At 37.9% G+C, this 13,500-nt stretch overlaps 1 protein-coding gene and 1 pseudogene across 2 annotated transcripts; both read left to right on the forward strand.

The window, feature by feature from the left end:
- The first annotated feature begins 2,527 nt into the window (after positions 1-2,527).
- On the forward strand, positions 2,528-4,056 carry LOC135614047 (NDR1/HIN1-like protein 13). The gene is made up of 2 exons (XM_065111045.1): positions 2,528-2,768; positions 3,124-4,056. The coding sequence occupies exon 2, from the start codon at positions 3,153-3,155 to the stop codon at positions 3,960-3,962; it is 810 nt and encodes a 269-aa protein (XP_064967117.1). The 5' UTR covers positions 2,528-2,768; positions 3,124-3,152; the 3' UTR covers positions 3,963-4,056.
- Positions 4,057-6,448: 2,392 nt separating this feature from the next.
- Positions 6,449-8,498, forward strand: LOC103971155 (ribosomal protein eL30 pseudogene; annotated as a pseudogene). The gene is given in 3 exon segments (NR_165363.1): positions 6,449-6,535; positions 6,622-6,727; positions 8,384-8,498. The product of NR_165363.1 is annotated as a ribosomal protein eL30 pseudogene (transcript).
- The last annotated feature ends 5,002 nt before the right edge of the window (positions 8,499-13,500 follow it).

Genomic DNA, 13,500 nt, shown 5'->3' on the forward strand with positions numbered 1-13,500 from the left:
AAGTCTTTCCATATAAACACAAGCGAAAGCTTCAATATAGACTCGATCAATGGCGACACTTTTATGTTCTCACTTGAATGTGTGGATATCATCGAAGGCAGGCCAAGAAATTAATTGGGTATTCATTGAAATATGGAATCCTTGTGGATGGTTGAGAATTGTTTTTTCCCATTTATTTATAGGAGAAAGTGAAGGGTGAGTGAGAAGTATGTGTTGGACTAATGAAGGTGCTAAGGTGGTGTATACTTGCATTTATTGCATCACATGAATGAATGGATATCCTTATTTTAGCGTTATTATACAAAGGCCTATGTTTATTAGACTTTATTGAACGTTTTGTAAAAATATCTAGTATAATATTGTTTAAAAATCCTATAAATATTTTTATGGTGATTTTACTAAATAATACTAGATGAGCAATGACTAAAGATAGAAAAAAACATATTAACCTAAACTATACACCAACAATATTAAGAAGCCATAATGTTTTAATTATTTGTGAAGGTTATGTGGATCCTTTTCTTTTATTGAGCTTTGTCAAAAATAATATCTCCACTTAGATCAATAGTATTTTAATTACTACTCACAATGTTTAGTATAATCTTCTCTTCTTAGAATATGTCTATGTATTCTACCTTAGAAGATATATCTAATTATTTATAAATTAAAACATGTATGTTTAATAACTCTACAAGTTAGTATTCCCACTTAGTAATACAAGCTCTTTGTACATGTCAATTATTTTCTCGTCCAACACTCGGATTCATAACATATGAGTACCCTAATAATATCATAAAATTATGTATTATTTTTTATTTTATGAATAATATATTCATCAATCTTCTCATCATAGTGAACAATTGATTCAAGATAACTAATTTTTTAAAAAAAAATTCACATTATAAGTTAATATATTATCACACGATTATTAATTCAACATCAACACCCAAAATCAATGTTAAAAATAATAATACTATTAGTCATTGATAAATAATTCATATTCATAATGTTACCCAAGACTAACATAACAGTAATTTCTATTTATGATATTCCATATATAATTTGTGGAGACTCGCGGAGATATTTTTATACGTAAAAAGTTACATCAAAGTCTAACATTGCAACTCTGAAATATTCCTAGATAGATTATACTTCAGGTTTATCATCTCATAATAATGTATTATTATTGAGTTTATTTTGATATTAATTATCAAGATTTAACTTGACAAATATTTCATAATAAATTTTAGTCGTTTGATGTGCTAGAGATTCAATATCATCGAATCTTCTAAGAAACTACATTGAAAGTGCATCTAAGAAATACTTATACGATGCTTAAGTTAATAAGTAGAAATAATGGGTTCGAAAGATAGAAAATTAGCGTTAGAGGGACAGAAAACCTCAAGTGGCATACCCGCCGAGATTGTTTTATAGTTATTTTCAATAATTGACTATAGTAAATGAGTATTTTATCCGTGCAACAATTACACATGTGTTATTCGAGTGTTTGTCAAACTAATTTAACATTGTAGTTTATTTATTGTGTTAACACAGATAAATGGTTTGGTTGTGGTATTGAAATGATGATGAGACATTTGAATCGATGTCAAGAAGGCTGGCGATAATCCAACACTCGATCGTCAACATTTTGGATTTTGCTATCAAATAATAGCTGTCTAACATCAGTTGGCTCAAAACATAAAAGTGCTTCTAGTATTAGACCCTTTCTTTAAAATGTAGTCTTAGACTATGCCATAGCATAGCCAGCTACTTAGTGAATGTATATATATTATAAACAATCCCCATATATTTTGCTTCAGTGAAGAAAGCTAAACGCGCATTCTTTGTTTTGTGACTTCACGCTACCCAATGTCTCTTTCAATTGCCTCCTTCTCCTCCTTTCCGCGGCGTCTCCGTTCGAAAACCTGCCAACTAAACAATTGATTTGGCCGGACCGGATGACATCGCATCGCGCCATTTGGCATTGAGCTCCTCGAATCGGATCGGATCGAATTCGAGTGGTGGATCGAATCGGATGACGACGAGGCTAGCTTCATGCTGAGATATGAGATTCAGCGGAGCTATAACGGGTTAGGACTTCTCGATCCGGATCCGAACTTATTAGGGATGGATTGGTCATTGCCAGGCTGATACTGTCCAGCTAAGACCGCACAGCTGGATCCCATCAGGCTACGTGGTCCACGCCTTTTTTTTTTTCCCTCTCGAATACCTTACTGTGGGACCCATTACGGACAATCCCAAAGAAGGTATTGATTTGATTCAGGCATTACGTGAAGAAGGTAGGGGCGAAGCGCGTCCCACGCGGACGAAAGGCGTGCGGTCGAGGGATTCACGGGACAGGAATACGGCAACACGCCCCGTGGGCCCCGCTCAGATCAAACGGTGTGGAACGTCCTTCTATAGAGATCGGACGGTCGAGGATACATGCACATGTGTTCTTGTCCTATGTGGACTTTCCTTTATAGGATGAAAGCCGCGGGCCACCACACCGGACCGCCGCACGACCACGACGCCTCCCTTCATCCTCTGGTCGAAGTGCACACTGTTGTCAGATACGACCGTTTCCCCTTCTTCGCTTCTCTCTCTCTCTCTCTCTCCCCTCTCTTCTTCACTCCCCCGTTCGCTTTAAGAGAACACCCATTCCCCTCGCACCCGTCTCCGCCATCTTTTACTTGGTTTCTCTCCTTGAGCTGGTCCAATTCTTCTTTCCTGTCTAATACAAGCAGAGAAAGGAGGAGGAAGATTTGGTACTGCTTTCTTCTGTCCTTTCTGCATCGACTGGTGTTTCAAAGCCGAAAGCTTTATGGCGTTTCTCAAATCCTCTGCTTCTCTCTGTTTCGTCGGTTTTGTTGCTCCATATATGGTTCATATATGGAAGGCGTTCTTCTTTGAGATGAATCAAAGTTTGAACTTTTAGCGTTTCCTGCTCCGTTTAATAATCGGAGCTCTAATTTCCTTCGATTTCTTTATTTGTTTCTGTCACCTTCAACATAATTTTTGAAACAAGTAAAGGCGAGATTTTTAGTTATTTGTTGTTGTTCTTCTTCTTCGCCTTCGGAATCAGCGCCATCGAGTCTCAACTCGTCTTCCTTCCGTGTGCAGCTTGATCCACCGCCCGCCAGGATCAGACGATGATGTCCGACCGCGTCCACCCGGTCCAGCCGGAGCCTGTCACCGGAGCGACGCCGGAAACCCCCCGCTCGTCTGTACCCCGTTCCGGAAACGTCAATCCCAAGCCCGGGCCGCAGCCGGGGAGCTACGTGATCCAGGTGCCCAAAGACCTTGTCCTTCGCACGCCTCCAGAGGGCAACGCGAGGCGCGCCAAGGCCTACGCCCGCCGCGCCGCCCGGCGCCGCCGTAACTGCTGCTGCGTCCTCCTCGCCTGGCTTGCCGCCCTCCTCGTCCTCCTTGCCGCCGCCGCCGGTGTCCTCTACCTCGTGTTCCGCCCCCGCGCCCCCGACTACTCCATCGACTCCCTCTCCATCGCCCCCATCAACCTCTCTGCCGCCGCCGTCTCGCCCCAGTTCAACGCCACCGTCCGCGCTGACAACCCCAACAAGAAGGTAGGCATCTACTACCGCCACGGCAGCGACATCAAAGTGACCTACGACGGCGTCACGCTCTGCGCCGGCGCGTGGCCAGCGTTCTACCACGCGCCACGGAATGAGACGGTGTTCGTGGCGGTGCTGAGGGGGTCGGATATCCGGCTGTCATCGGCCAACCAGCAGTCATTACTGGCGGCGGAGGCGCAGGGGCGGCAGATACCGCTAAGGATCGACGCCAAGGTGCCGGTTAGGGTCAAGTTCGGGGCGGTCACGAGTTGGACGATCACCGTGAAGGTGAAGTGCGACATCGCAGTGGACAAGTTGACGGAGAACGCCAAGATCGTGTCCAAGAATTGCCATGTGAAGGTGAAGGTCTTTAAGTTCCTTGGACTATGAGAGATGAGAGACTTCTTCTTCTTCTTCTTCCTATTATATGTACATGAACTTACGTGACGACACAGAGATACTTATCGTATGTGATCTTTTTTGAGGATCGAGGAATAAACTGCGTGCATACATACATACATACATATTACGAAAAGAAGTTATGGATGCATGCATGCATACATACATAGATTGGTAGCTGTTTGCTTCACGGGGTCTTCTATGTCAATCAATATACACTAAATTGATGCATGGGTTTGGTGAGGGAATATGGTAGATATGGACACACAATACTAAATTGAAACAAGTAACTGCATGTCACCAAAGTAGTTAAAGTCGACTTCACGTAACTACAATAAGTCAATAAATTTGCCGTGTCATCATGTCAGTTGAAACTGTTGAGTTATATTATGTCATAATATAATTAAATCAAGGTTTAATAACTTGTAATATCGACATCAGATTTTAATATAATATAAACTTTAAGGCGATTCAGGATTTATCCTCCTCAAAACAGTCTTTATTTTTCTTTTTCTTAGGTATTTTGGATGTTCTAAGTTGGACAAGTTAGTTTGGAGAAACTAAAGTATGAAAAGACTTCTTAATAAATACCTTATGTACATGAAAGTTTTGATGAGAGAAGCTTTAGTAAATACACTTTAGGTATTTCTAGAGTTTTTTTTTGTTGTTGTTGTTGATCCAGAAAGGCCAAAAGAAAATTTTTGGGGATTAGAGTTTATATGAGGTAGGTTGGATTTAGAAATAATTTAAGATAAATTTTTCTTGTATTTATTACTTTCATATGATGAAAAATGTGATATTTCTTCATCCACATAGACAAGAAGTTCTTAACTACTTAAATCTGTATTCATTGTTTTGAATTTGTGATTTGTTGATTTCATATGGTGTACTTTAGCTATTAATCTTCTTCCCCCACAATTCTTAAATTTTGCATTTAATATAATGTTGTTACAAGCTTTGTCAACAATTTTCAATGGGTTATTTACTTTTTTTGAAGCCTAAAATGTCACTTGGATCACAAGATTTATCAAAAGAGGTACAACGATAAGAGGTCACCTTTGACTAAATTCTCAACTACTACTGAATCATTTAGATAAGAAAAAATCAATGAAGTGATGCAAGCAAGCTTTGATTTAGTCAATAAATTTACAAGAAAAATTAATATATTCACGGGTCGTTAATATACTATTTCAAGACAGGTTGTCAAAATCTTTAGCATGGTTTAGTTTGATTAAGATTAAGAGATTTTTGTCTTTAGAAGTAGTCATAGAATGGATGAGCTCATTTGCAATAAGTATATTGTCATGAGTACTGCTCGTAGCAATGAAAACTGATTACTCTTAGGAGATGAGATTGGTAAGGTGTATCGTACACCATCCTGAGGATAAGGAGTGATAGAATTTGATAAAAGCATGCTATAAGACAAGTAAGTCTCAACACTTAAAACATAGAATTCTATTATGTAGCCCCATATTCTAGTAAGTCATCAAGAATCTCCTAGGTGGTAAAACTACGGGTGATAATAAGATGAGAGTTGGGATCAAGTCTTGGCAAATCGAGGAGGGGAACCTTTTGCAGGGTAGAATAGGGGTAATAGAATCAGTAGCGTCAATAAGAGTTGAACCACTGGTGAGAGAAAGCAAGTTAACTACAATGATGTTTGGCCATTGTACTTTTAGATTGTTTTAATTAGATATTACATTTTATAGGGTTGTATTGAGTACACTAAACCTATGAAAGAGAAAGATAGGTAGCCTAAGAATTATTTTTTCAGTCCGATGGGTGTACCCGTAAGATCATCTAGTCTCATATTGATTGAGGAGTATAAGAACCAAAGACTAATAAGTCCGTCGGGTCTCATTTACCCTCGAAGATATTTTTTAGAGTTCACTTATTTCGAAAAAACAAAATCTCGCGAGCCTATGTATCGCACCAATGGTCGATCAACAAAAATGATCTTTCATTAGATTAGTACTAGAATGAGGGCCCAAGGCTTGCACCTCGGTCGATAAGATCATTTAATCCCATATTGGTTGATGAGTATGGGAACCAAAGACTCATAAGTCGAGATCATTTTATACCAACCACTTGATTTCTTTCATATAAAATCCTAAGCGACACCTCCGAACATAATCGCTTAGGACTTTAAATTATATATATATATATATATATATATATATATATATATAATTAAAAAATTATAATTAATAAAAAATCAAAACATTATCATGATCACAATAATATATTGTTAAATAAGGTTAATATTTAATTTTAGTGCCCCTACTCTCTCTCTAATGGTCAAACAATAAAAAGATAAACTATAAGCTTAGTCTTAGAGGGTTACAAGCGAAAATAGCTGCTTTGTGAATGATCAATTATGACATTTTAGCTATTTACCATCACGCGCAGCGCACGTGCAGGATACTGTTTTATATGACTCGTCATCTCAAGATTAACAAACAAAAGAAAAAGAAAACCCTAGGGTTTTCCGCCGCGGCCACGGAGACCGTCTCCTCGCCCTTTGACACCTTCAATCCTCGGCCATGGCGCCCGTCAAGAAGGCGGTAGGTTTCCGTCGATACTATCTCGTTGCCATCTATGTCTTTCGTCTTGTCTCTTGATATTGTGCTTCGTTAATCTCGTGATGTAGAAGAAGAGCACTGAGAGCATAAACAACAGGCTCGCTCTCGTGATGAAGAGCGGGAAGTACACCCTCGGGTACAAGACAGTCCTTAGATCCCTCCGCAACTCCAAAGGCGTGTGCACTTTTCCCCATTTCCCCTTTAATCGAGAGTTCCGTTGTATTCTTAATATTGAGTTGTAGATCTCGTAAAATTTGACCAAACCGAAATGTGTTGGCTGTGATGTGATTGTCGACTTGTTGATGGGAGGAAGAAATTTGAGCTTGAAACTTTTATCGCTTTGTTTGTGATGGCTGTGCTTTGGGGCTGAAGTTTGGCTCTTTGGCTTTTTAAATGTGCCCTAGAGATGAATGCAGTTCCCGATATCAAGTCAGTCTTCTTCCCTTCTGATTCGTCTAGATTTACTTCTTAGATCTAGGGGAACGTACCGAAGGTGAAACATCATCTGCCTAGTAATTATATTTTGTAGGATGATTTCATCTTTGAATGTGTCTAATCATACCTATCTCTCTAAATGCGCTGTAAAATTTTCGTGTGATCCTAATTTGATGAAGTCTCTACCGTATTTATTTAATCAGTTTTTTGTAGCAAGCACATTCTGGCTGATTGTGCTTAGAGTTTTGCCTTTTGATATTTGTGATAGTGCTAGTTGTTCTTCCATGATAGTGCTTGAAATCAGGACTAAAATCAAAATTTAAGATTATAATGTTCTAGGTTTTTATTTTTCAAGTAGTAGTAACATGGAAGAGAAGTGATTGTAAACAACTACTAAGATTAGCTTACTCTAGGTTAGTTTAGCTGCATCTGTTTGAATTCCTGTTAGCATGACTGCCAGAAACTTTTTAGGTTGTTCAAATTTATATATTACTGCTCTGTTGTCTTGAAATTGCAAGTTCTGTTATATTTGTGTTGGTTTTACTTTCAGGAGACCACAGTCTCTTATGTCAACCACTTACTAGATAACTTTCTTCGTTTTTCTTTACATGAAATATTCTGATTATTTTTGGTGCTAAATATGATATTTATTTTTTGGGTTTTGGTTCATATTGGTGTGGATCTTTAACTGACTTTGCTTTTACTAACATGGTCAACCATGTCACTCTGGAAAGTGGTCCCGCACTTGCTGCAAAAAGAACTACGAGTGTTTAGATGCCGTCAGTAGCCTGCATCACTTTGGAATATTGATGTTTTGGGTCTAATCTAAAGTCATATTGCCATCAGGAAGCACATTTTGCTGCTTTCTTGCTTAGCAGTTGGACTGCCCTTGAAATTTAGTTCTCATGTTCGAATATGGTGTTCCACTTTTATATTGTATATAGGTGTAGTTTGCAACTTCAGACTTAATAATTTAGGCTTCTTCACACTTGCACATTATATTATTGAGAAGAAGCAATCTTTTTATTCTCAAAGGTATCTAATGGTTCAGGCAATAATGATTTTGTTGATGATGTCATGTTTCAGTTGTTGAACATTCTATAACTTCTATCGATCTTGCTTTTGTCCTGTGGTCTGTGACCCTAGGAAAGTTTGATATGGCTAGTTAATGAAGATTTTCTGTCCATTAGAAGTTTAATGTCTACTATGTTCAATCATTTGTATTGTTGTTATTTTTGTTAATATATGTGTCACACTATGTTCTTGGTATCTAGATTTATTTACAAGTAAACATTGCTTCTATCATGGTGTTGCTGCGATCTTCCTCCTGCAAAACACTGGAAAGTATATCTATTTCTGAACTTGCTGAAATCTAACTGATTTCCTTATAAACAGGGAAGTTAATTATAATTGCTAATAACTGCCCTCCACTTCGCAAGTCTGAAATCGAGTATTATGCAATGTTGGCAAAGGTTGGAGTACATCATTTCAGTGGCAGTAAGTACTTCTATGTTTGCCTTTGTACTTGTAGCTTTAATAAAGAAACTTCTTCTTGTCAGACTTGTTTTTTAGCCATTCATTCATCTTTTGTGATCCTCAAACGTAATACCAGAAGAAGCTGGTGTAGGCATATGCTATAAGATGTGTTACGAAACTATTGCGTCAAAATATCTGGTGCCTCACTATACTCAAATTGTTTTAGGACTGAAACCATGGGATTACCCTACTGTTGTCTTCATCTCTACACCAACAGTTAAAGAATAAAAAAGTGGGAGAATAGAAAAGAAAAATAAGAGAAAGAGGGGAGATCTTTGGCTTGTGTCAAAAAGGTGTCTTTATTTGATGTCAAACTAAGAACTCTTACATCGTCGAAGCCAGCTGAATTTTCCTAGATACATGAAGAAAATCCTGACTCTATTTTGCTTAATCTGGGTCTGCTTTGGAAGTCATCGGACTCATGAGAAGCTATTTTCTTTAAATGGATTTTCAACTTTTAGGTCTCTTTTAGCTAAAAGAATAGCCAGTTGGGTCAGGATGTAAGGCACTGGCCAACCATTGAATTAATGTGAACTAATTTTTTTTCTGAATCTTAAAACTTAATGTAAGAACAGTAATGATTACAGTTTAATAAGAAATGTGATTGAAAACTCAATGACCAAAAACCAGATCTAAATTTTTCTGAGAACTGATAACTTAATCCAGATGTCCTTTTATTTTCTGAACCGAATGAGCTATAGGCTTTCAAATGATTGGAGCTTTCAGTGGATGGTATCTAGTGCTTAGATATATACTTATGTAAACTCTGAATGAAGGTATTGTGACGATTTATCTTGTTTATTTAATTGATGCTATTACAATTCAGGTAACGTTGATCTTGGAACAGCCTGCGGCAAATACTTCCGTGTATGCTGCCTCAGCATTATTGATCCTGGTACTCTGTTGAATGTTGCTTCATGAAGTAATGCACCTTTGACTTCTTGGTATGTCTAATCTTTTCTTGGGCGGTTTCTATCTCAGGTGACTCCGACATTATCAAGAGCATTCCTGGAGAACAATAAGAGAAGCACAAAACATATGCTGGCTCATATGTTTGACCCGGGCTTATCAGTATTCCGAATCTGGTTTGTCTTTAAAATGTTGCTAAATGATATCGCTGTCGAGAATATATATATATGACATATTTGTTTAATCATGCCTTGTTGTCATATATATATGACTTTAAAATGTTGTTTCCTTATCTTTTTGTACTTTACTAATGAGATCTCTAGAGTTAGTTTAGCAATATGTTACCTGAAGCTTCTGTGCTTCTGCCTCGCATTCCACCCAATCTCAAGGAATAGGAAGTCGGACTGTGTGCTTGAAGATATAAGTTGCACAAGATTAAGGGTCCCTATCTACTTACCTCTACAAGTGGATCAAACTGAACCTTTTAGTGCCAATGAGTTTTTGGATGGTTAATAACTCGAGCATAAGATTATTTTTACTCAAACTTGTTGGTCAAGCTTTTTAACTTGTTCAAATAATCATGTCCAAGTACTCAATAATATTGTGAGCAATGAAATCTCAACTGACACATTTTAATTATTTTACTGGGTTTCCTTGGGATAGAAAAAGTCTGCTAAGGCTTTGAAACTCTGCTTGGGTTTCATCCTCTCCTCATCTCTCATGGCTGTTAGTGGCTCCTTACTTCTTAAGGCTCTGAGGATTATTATTGTAGATAAGGTTGCTTCATCTCAAGTTGGGGATTCTACTGGTGTTTCGAATGAGATGGGCGTGGGTGGGATCTCCATTCCAATCATGGGGTTTCAAGCTGAAACCGTAATAGATGACCTCCGGGTGAAAGAGTCCAATTCTCTTATTGTGGGTTTTCTTTTGGATAAGGATATTTTTGCTTCTACCAAAGTTTCCCAGGCGTATAATATTTTTAAAGTTTCGAATAAGGATTTTTCCCGAGCGGAGGAGAGTAATCGTAATTTTGCATTTGGTACGAGAGGAGGACTGCACTTCTATGGCGATTCCTCTTCCTTTTCCACGGCTTCTGTTCCTGGATCGACTTCGATAAACGTTTAATTTATTCGCAATCCTTTGGGCAATAGTACCAATCCATCACCAGTGGCGGCTTCCAGCGCTCTCGTGATCTACGCTGATTTAGAAGTGCCATCGGATAGAATCAATCGGCGAGCTCTAGTCACGCGCATGAGATTTCCTCGATCTGTGCCACATGCAGCTTTCCCTATCCAAAGCCCACCTGTTGTGGTTTCACCAAGTGAGAGAGGCCCAGTCCCTGCCTTGGTTAGTAAACAGAGCCACACAAAACTGGGTTTGGATCCTCTCGACACCTTTAGACTTTGATCCAACGATAAGGTAAGAAGCCAATTGCACCAAAGGATCTTGGACAAAATTGGGGCCGCTTCTTCATCATCTACCCGTTCCTCCTATTAAAAATGCAAATCAGAATAGTAACAAGACCTCCCTTTTTGGACCATCTAACCATTCTGAAAATTGTGCCCTCTATTATGAGGATCCCATCTTATTTGATAAAGGTGTTCTTCGGCTTTTGAGGATGAGATGATTGAACGGGAGGAATATCGGAGTTGATTGGTTGGATACTTTGTTAAGAACCGTGTTATCACTATTAAAAATTATGTTATCACTATTGGTTGAATATCAGAGGAATATCAGAGTTCATTGATTGCCCTTTCATATTTTTTTAAGAACCGTGTTATCACTGTTTGGAAACTAGTTGGGTTAGGCAAGATTTTTTTATTGGATTAAGGTCTATTTTAACTTATATGGTTTTGATCATGGACATTTTAAGTCCTTATGATTTGTTCGTATCTAAAATAATCCATACATTTAAAAAATGTACCATATAAATTATTTCCGTTAAGTCTGAGTTAATAGATGTTAGAGTTTGCTTATACGCCATTCTTACTTATAATAAATTATTAATATAATAGCATGTATAATTTAAGTTTAAAAAATAATTAAGATTCATTTTAGCCCATGTGGTTTTGATCATTGACCTCTTAAGCCCTTATGATTTATTCGTGTCTAAAATAATCTTTGCATTTTTAAAAACGTAACATATAAATCCCTCCCATCAAATTTGAGTTAACAGAAATTAGAGTTTACTTACGTGACATACTGATTCATAATAAATCATTAATATAATGACACATATAATTTAAGTTTAAAAAAATTGAGACAATCATCAATGGCAGAAGGAGGTGTCGTCATGAAAGTGACCACCAGCAACAGCACCAAGCCATTGCTACTTAGTAGGGTGTCGTACGCATGCTGCCTCTCTCACGCTAACGACAAGCTTATGAGCTTTTGGTCCTGTCTTAGGTGGATGTGCGTCGACTAGTCCGACACTAGGCATGTAGTGGTCTCCTGGTCCGTCTTTCTCCTCATAGGCATTTTCATCCTCATCGCTTCTCACTTTGTCTTTTCTTGTGTTATCACCCACCGTGCTTACAACGTGGTGGTCCAGCTCTCCTTCACCTCTACCTCTGGTCTCTCCTACTTCTTCCTTTTCGTAGGGGAGGTGGCTTACAAGGTATGATAGTACTCGTTGGGATCGGAGCGGGTGTTATTTGCGGTAGTGGGCATAGTTATGGTGGGCGACATGGTGGCATACTCCCTAGAGCTAGCAAGTGACATTCGGTAGATCCTCGTCGCTAGCTCCAAAGAACATGCCATCAAGTCGTGCACCATGGCATTGCCCGCCAACACGAATGACACTTGCTACAATCTCAACGAGTACCACTATACCTTGTAAGCTACCTCTCCCACGAAGCATGACATCATGAAGAAGAAGAGTAGGTGGAAGAAGCGGTTGAGCTGGTCCATGTAGCCCTCTCGCACCCGCTCACTATCCTCGACAAGTTTATCGAGGAAGAGGAAGCGACGGATGAAGACAGAGAGGTAGATGTAGGAAAGGTCGAAAGTAGAAGTGAGGGAGAGCTGAACCACCATATCATAGGCACGACAGGTGGAAGTACAATAGAAGACAAAATGGGAGGTAACGGAGATAAAGATGCCCAGGAGAAGAAAAATGGTTCGGACCATGAGACAATTAGTCAATGCATATCCACTTGATCTTATTTGCTCCTTCATAGTTTGATTCGAGGATATTGATTGAAATTGATACGGAAAAGAGAGAATACTTTAGAATGACATGATCCTTTTGGGTGTTTTACCATTCCCATTTTGTATCTAATATGGGTGTTGGGTTTTGTATATAATATGGGTGGCTTTTAAGGGATTGTTTGTGATACTCACAATTTTGGTGTGGTGGAGGATGACCATTTATATATTGTAATTATTTTTATTTTTTAATTCAACTTTATTTTATTAAAAAAATTAATTTATATGAAAATAAAGATAAAATAATAGTAATTAATTATTTTTTATTTTTGTGAATTTATTGTTAATTAAGTTAGATGTTAATACTTAGTGGTGGCCAACCCGAGTTTATTAATTGAATGCTAACGTGAGCAACAAATATGAAGAATCCAACTATTTGAATGGAAATGTTGTCTAATTTATAAGAGAAAATTATAAGGATAGATATGTTAAAAAAACTTAAGCCTATCACATGTAATTAATATCAAATCCTATCTTTACTAAATTACTTATGCTTACTATCAGCTAGCATAGCCACAGCGATAAAAACTTTGTAGAATCAGAACTAAAAATATAAAAATGAAAAAAAATAAATAAAAAAAACTATAGGTGATTGATTTGGATGTGTTTTACCAACATAGGTCTCAACTTTGTATTATTCACTGACATGACATATGAATTATTTATGGTGATAGGGATGGGAGACCAAAATCAAGAGAAATCATGATTTCATTTTGACATAATTCCTTTTCTGACATATATATATATATATTTTTTTTTTTTTGCCTTTCTCAATAATGCTGGGAGTTACTTTACAGCAGAAATCATGATCCCCAAATTATATATAACGGCTCTTTTCTTTCTAAGTACGCTTCCACAAC

This window comes from Musa acuminata, chromosome BXJ2-6 (assembly GCF_036884655.1).
Source record: "Musa acuminata AAA Group cultivar baxijiao chromosome BXJ2-6, Cavendish_Baxijiao_AAA, whole genome shotgun sequence".
In the NCBI taxonomy this organism is placed as follows: Eukaryota; Viridiplantae; Streptophyta; class Magnoliopsida; order Zingiberales; family Musaceae; genus Musa; species Musa acuminata.